The sequence below is a fragment of the Rhopilema esculentum genome, chromosome 11 (assembly GCF_057945365.1).
Source record: "Rhopilema esculentum isolate cy_ngs chromosome 11, ASM5794536v1, whole genome shotgun sequence".
In the NCBI taxonomy this organism is placed as follows: domain Eukaryota; kingdom Metazoa; phylum Cnidaria; class Scyphozoa; order Rhizostomeae; family Rhizostomatidae; genus Rhopilema; species Rhopilema esculentum.
The window spans coordinates 1,414,681-1,421,772 of record NC_142825.1 but is presented as its reverse complement, the minus strand read 5'-3'; the positions used below and the strand labels follow the sequence as shown (position 1 = coordinate 1,421,772).

At 37.2% G+C, this 7,092-nt stretch overlaps 1 protein-coding gene across 1 annotated transcript; it reads left to right on the top strand.

Annotated features, from left to right (window-relative positions):
• The first annotated feature begins 4,722 nt into the window (after positions 1 to 4,722).
• On the top strand, positions 4,723 to 6,692 carry LOC148958824 (uncharacterized). The gene has a single exon (XM_089111111.1). The coding sequence runs from the start codon at positions 4,723 to 4,725 to the stop codon at positions 6,451 to 6,453; it is 1,731 nt and encodes a 576-aa protein (XP_088967237.1). The 3' UTR covers positions 6,454 to 6,692.
• Positions 6,693 to 7,092: the final 400 nt, after the last annotated feature.

Sequence of the window (7,092 nt, the reverse complement as noted above, 5' to 3'; positions counted from 1 at the left end):
ATATAATTATTGAAACAATAAGAAGCAACATTGGGCTTCAGCTGAATAACACAACCACCAATATATATTCTAAAAAAAGCTACTTTACAACATTAGCAACAACAAGAGTATACCTAAAAAATATATTATTATCAAGAGTAGTAATTTTCAGGATGAGAATAAAATAGATTTTACAATGTACTGCAATCAAGTGAAAGGCAAATAACCCAGTATATTGATTCTGAACACCTCAGGAATCCCCAAAGAACAAGCCATAAACCCTCAATTAAGCTGCTTACCACCCTTTAAAACATGTCGTTCAGAAAATAATTTGGTGAATCAATCAAAGCTTATTTAAGGGCGGGAAGGGGCCTGATAAGTCTAATGCTGTTGTTGTTGATGCTTTGCACCGTAAGAGGAGAAGCCAAAGCAAAACCAACTGCTGAAAAAGATAGCAAATGTAATGTGAACATATTTTCCTGCTTTTTGTATAATTATTATTGCCTTGTTTTTTATTTCTTGAAAGAAGGTGTACTGTATGATGCAAAAACAAAAAGGACAAAAACCGATTATATTGCACAAGTGCTATTTTGTGTACATAATTTCATTCAATGTCAAGTTTAAAAATAAAAATTTCATCCATAGATCATATTGGATGTAAACTAATCCAAATAATCGATTATAAAAACAAATAAAAAAGTAACGATTACAATTTCTGGAAACTATATATTACTTGTGAGCGAACCATGAAAACGAGGCTACGATATTGATAGGTGTGGCAAATTGGAACTTATTATTATTATCTAAACGCTAGCGCACAGACGTATCTACACACTATTGAAAACATTCATTCGAAAAAACTCTTGCGAAACGTCGTTGTATTGACATTCTCACGAAGATTAAATCTTATTCGAATCATTCTTGCTGTACTGTTTTTCTGATGATTTTATGGTATTTCTAAAGACAACCAGGTGATTTCTTTCCATATTTCTCTCGTTCGTCAAACTATCAAACTATTTATCTTACATTTATTCTGAATATATACAGTCCTCTAGAACTTAACTCTTGCGAACCACTCTGTGGTACTTTTTACCCTACAGCGTTTACGCTCTTTATGTTTATGTTTACGCTTGAATCTGATTCTAAGTGGGGTTTCTTAAATGGTCCATGAACCTCTACAGATTTCGCTGTTTACTTAGTTTGACGTTCCTTTCTTAGTTACAAATTGTTGTCTTTATCTTTTGGATTTTTATTACTTGTTGCATAAATCTGATGTCATGCCATGAACTATGAACTATGTCGCAAGAGGGTGAAGCAGCGGACACTTCCGTACCTGAATTAATTCAACGCCCTAAACGAAGTAGAATTAGAGCTGGTTACCGTGCGCACACTAGTAAACTCTTAAACCATGCCAGGGGCGAAATATATAGCGAAAGTCCTTCAATTTTGGTTCTTCAAAAACTATCAGTTTTCTTAAAGGAAAAATCGAACATTCTTAGGAAAATTGACGAAGAGGTGTTTCTTGAAACGAAGGACTATGATATCGAAAACAAAGTGATTCAATGCGAAGAAATTCAATCTGATATCTCCGGTTTATTAGTAGAAATTGAAGATAAACTGTCAGGTCTGAAACTTGAAAATGGAAGCCAATCAAATTCGGAAATATCTCGGCCAAACATATCTACTTCTACCAACTCTTCGTATGTTGATTCTGCAGCGAAATTACCAAAACTAGAGCATCCTAAATTTTATGGAGATCCGAAGAAATGGATTGAATGGTGGGACTCTTTAGAAATTGTCCATAAAAGTGATGCTCTCTCACCGGCTAACAAATTCAGACATTTAAAGTCGTTGTTAGATGGTCCCGCTGCAAAATCTATATCAGGCATTCAAGTTACTGGCTCAAATTATGGTGAAGCTATTGAAATTCTGCAAAATCGTTTTGCGAACCGACAAATTATCATTAATGCTCACATGGAAAGTTTAATAAATCTGCCCCAAGTTTCATCGGAACGAGATCTCAAAAACTTGCGAAAACTGTATGATGAATTAGAAGTAAACATTCAAAGTTTGAATCATTAAAAGTAAATCTTAACGAATACGGAGCTCTTCTTATGCCCATGCTCATGAGTAAAATTCCTGAAAGTATAACTCTATTAGTTACAAAAGCTACCCAAAAAGACGATTGGAAAGTAGAAACAGTCTTAGAAATTTTGAAGTCTGAGCTTGAGGCAAGAGAACAATGTGGTCAATTAACTTCGCAGAAATCCAATGTTGCACAAAAAGAGGGCAGTTCAAGAAGTCGAAATTCTCATTTCTATGGAAATACTCATACAACCTCAGCACTTTTGAATAATGGTGCACAAATTACTTGCTCATTTTGCAAAAGTTCGCATTCTTCTGCTAAATGTAACGTAATTACGGATACCCGAGCGCGAAAGGAAATTCTGAAAAAGCAAGGTCGTTGCTTTGTTTGTCTAAAGAAAGGACATTTGTCCAGATATTGCCCCAGTAACATTCGCTGTTTTAATTGCCAGCAGAGACACCATCTTAGTGTTTGCGAAAACAAAGCACTCTTTCCGCCGCGCGCTAATGAAAGCCAAGGTGCAATATCGGCTAATCCGATAATTCCAACACAATCTAGCGCAGCACATCAGCAAAGAAGAACAGGAGATGTTGGCCAGGCAACAACTACAATGTTTGTTGACTGCAAAAATGCGGTTCTTTTACAGACAGCCAAGGCCTATATTTCAAGGGCCGAAAACCCCGGGCAAAGGACCGTCGCGCGTTTGATTTTTGACTCTGGAAGTCAACGGTCATACATATCGAAGAGGCTGAAGGACTTTCTAGCCCTTCCCATTATTTCTCAAGAAACTCTCACGATAAATGGGTTTGGGTCCGACAGAGGAAATCTACAAACTTGCGATATTACGCAATTCTGTGTAACAAGTCCTTATAACGACCTTAATATGTATGTCAATGCTTATGTTGTACCCATTGTTTGTTCTCCATTGAAAAGCCAACCAATAAATTTTGCTGCCAGCAATTATCGACATCTTGAGGGGCTACCTCTAGCAGATTTTCCTGCCGAAAACAACGAGCAACTGGAGGTTGACGTGCTTATAGGCTCTGATTTTTATTGGCATTTTATGCAAGGTGGTTTGATACGGGGGGAGCCAGGATCTCCAATAGCACTAGAATCTACCCTGGGATGGATTTTATCAGGACCTGTAGCTCAGTGCCCAGACATTTCGGCAACACACGCCAATTTCGTTCAATCAACTCATGTTCTGAATGTTACGCAAGATCAAACTTCCATTGAGGAGCAAGTTTCCAAATTTTGGACCTTGGAAAGTTCCGAATATTAAAAAACGAATTGAATTTTCAGAAGGCCGATATCAGGTTAAACTTCCTTGGAAAAAAGACCACCCAACTCTTCCCGACAATTTCGAGCTTTGCCAAAAACGTCTCATTGGGCTTTATTCTAAACTGAAAAAGAATAGAAAACTCTTGAACGATTATGATTCCATTATAAATGATCAAGAAAAGAGGGGTATTATTGAAAGAGTTGATTCTCATTTTGTTGGTGGAGTTGGAAAAACGCACTATATCCCTCATCACCCAGTTACAGTAAGTCCCCGCATATAAGAAACTCACATTTTCAAATCAGGCTGTTGAGTTTCTTATACGTAAGAAAATATTTTCAAATCAGGCTGGCTGGTTTCTTATATGTTCATTAAGAAATTTTCTTTTTACAGAAGGCTTTCTTGTGTAAAAAAACATCTTTTTGAATTCAAGGAACATGTTTCATTATAACACAGGATACCCTAATAGATGAGTATGGATGAAATAAGTATGAAATACTGTATATCTACTTTGAACAAATCTAGTGCTGAAGCTACACAACAAATTAGTGGTGTAGTAGAGTATGGTCATATATTTGTGAGAGTTTGAGACGTCCATTGTCAAATACCATTCTTGACTTTGATTTCCCTAAAAAAGCCCTTGAGAATTCTTGTGACACAAAAGCCACAACCAAGGTCTGTACACATATATTGTAGTTCTTGAATCACATGTCCTCCCCCCAAAGTTGAATTTCAGTTGGAAATTTAATCTTCAACTTAATTTCCACAACTTTATTGCTTGTGCTTGAATTCAGTTTTTCCTCTGCCCTTATGGCTGAGATCATTTTTGACCTGAATTTCTCCAAGTATTGTTTGTTTCCAACAAAACTTAATTCGACTGGTACTTCAACTCCCATGCCATTTCCAGCATTAAACCTTTTACCAATCACTTCTGCATCTAGCTCCCCACCATCTTCTGTGAATTTGAAGCAAAGTCGAGATAAATGTTTGGGAATATGCCCAACAATGTGCTCTTCTTCCTTTGTTGTATACTTCATCACATATTTATCATGCATTACTGAATCTGGATCCGGCGTGATTACCAAAATCTCACCTAGTGTCAGTTTATATGTTGACAAATAAGCATGATAACCTCTAACCACAGTTTCCAAGAAAAACACAAAATTATCCGCCATTTTCAAAAGTCTTAGTGTCCAGAGATAGTGTCGCTGATGTTGTTTGTGAAACCCTTTTGACTTGACCTCACTCTGAAACTAACTAGCATGCACTGCATTTTTGAAACACTGGCGTGTCAAGAAGGGCCTAAAGTTTCGCCGGTTCATCTGTCAAACGGTCATAAGTTATAAATCCACTGATTCAATCCGTTGATCCCTGAGTGATGAAGCCTGCTTCCACCAGCAAACAAGCAACTCTTGGTAAATTCGGTTTCACGAAAAAGATTGAGACAGCACGAGGCAACTGTTTTAAAGTTCAACTGGAAGACTTTGTGCCTGAATGTGAGAAGAAAACTGATGGCATTACATGCCCTTTTTGTGGAGAAAGCAAATTTTTTACCAGCAATCAATATTTGAACAATCACATTAAGTACAAACATCCTGATAAAGAAGCTATTGTGAATGTAAAAGAGAGTTTTGTATGGTCGGAACTGCCGCAGTCATCACTAGTGTACCAAGCTAAAAAGGATGGTATAAATTTAGAATTTCCAAAACAGAACAGTCCTGCAAAGGAAACCAGAAAAGCAAAAGTTTCATCAAAAAGGCGATCATATACCATTTATTTCAAGTTGAATGTCCTTCGTGACTTAGAGACAGCTGCCAAGAGTAAAAACACCAAGGATAAGTACAAAGAAGTTGCTGGAAAATATCAAATTTCTAAGTCCATGGTCTGGAAATGGAGTAAGCAGGAGCACGATCTGAAACAAGAGGCTGATAAAATAAGAGCTAAGAGAAAGAGAATTGGAGCAGACAGTAGTGGGACTGGGCGGACAAGACGGCGTTTGAGGAATTATTACTTGAAGAAGTACCCACTTGCAGAGCAGAAACTTTTATCTGACTTCAGAAAACACAGATCTAGAGGATTAAAAGTAGGAGGAAGATGGTTGAAGATAAAAATGAGACAATCATTGCGATTATTTTATGGTGACGAAGTGGCTGACAACTTCAAAGGCTCCAAAAATTGGTTGCACAGATTTTCTAAGAGGAATTTCATTTCACTTCGTTGCAGAACAAATAAGAAGAAGATTGGTAACACTGAAAAGCTTCCTATTATTCAATCCTTCCATCGTCAGTTAAGAAAAGATGTCCAATCAAGAAAGCGACATAATTATTCAATTCAGCTTGATGACAAATGGGGCCGTTGGGTTCCCACAAGAAGGTACAATATGGATCAAGTACCATGTCCATTTGTCATTGACCAACAAAGTACATATGATGAGAAAGGCACCAATAGTGTATGGATCTCCCAACCAGGTAGTGGACTAGACAAGAGACAATGTACCCTGCAGCTTTGTATAAGTCCAGAAGATGAACAACATGTTCCTCCTGCCATTATTTTCAGGGGAAAAGGCAATGTTTCCCAAATAGAAAAGGATGCATATGACAAGCGAGTACATGTGTACTGGCAAAAGAATGCTTGGATGGATCGTTCTGTTGCACTAAACTGGATCAAGCAGACATTTGCTCCAGCAGTTGATAAAAGCAGTGAAAATGTTTTGTTTTTGGATAACCTTGGTTGTCAGATGACAGAGGAATTTCATGCAACTTGCAGAGAATTAGCATCAACAGTTGTTTACCCATTGCCTCCAGAGGAAACTGACAAGTGCCAGCCTATTGATCAAGGAGAAGGATTTCTGATAAAGAAATTGATGGGAAAGGAACTAGATAAACATCTAGAAGAAAGTGATAATTTGGAGAAATGGCAGTCTTCTTTCAGTGCAAGTGAAAGGAGAATTCTTTTGACTGAATGGTTAGGTAGTGCATTGGAGTTAATTAACTCTGAATATCCTGGTAACAGAAAGAAAATGTTTCAGAGAACAGGACTACTTATGACTGCTGATGGCAGTGATGACAATTTAATCCAACCAGAAGGTTTTGCAGACTATTCTTTTTAAAACTGGTTTATATAGAAAAAGCTATTTGTTTTTTGTATTGCTGTTTTTGTTCAATTTGTTCAGTTGGTTTTCTCGGAAAAAGTTTAAATTTTGTTAAAAGATTTTCTCCATTTAGCATCATTTATAAGAAATTGGGAAAAAAATGAGGCTAACTGGTTTCTTATAGAGGAGAAAATATTCTCTGTGCTGGCAGGCTGCAGTTTCTTATATGTACATTTCTTATATGCGGGGACTTACTGTATTAGGGAGGATAAAGAAACCACCAAAGTGCGTTTGGTTTATGATGCCTCTGCGAAGGATAAAACTGGTGTTTCGTTAAATCAATGTCTTTACCCTGGACCGTGTTTGCTTAAAACTGTCGCTGAAATTATTGCAAGGTTTTGTCTAAACCCAATCGCTTTAACGTCAGATATTGAAAAAGCGTTCCATATGGTGTCAGTTCACCCATCTGATAGGGACGTTCTTCGTTTTCTCTGGGTAGACAGTTTAGATGACGAGCAGCCAAAAATTATTACTTACAGATTCTCTCGTGTTGTTTTTGGGATTACATGCTCGCCGTTTCTGCTAAATGCAACCTTGAAAAAGCACATTGAAAGCTATTCTACAGATTACCCTGAGGTGTGTAATAAACTTCTTAAT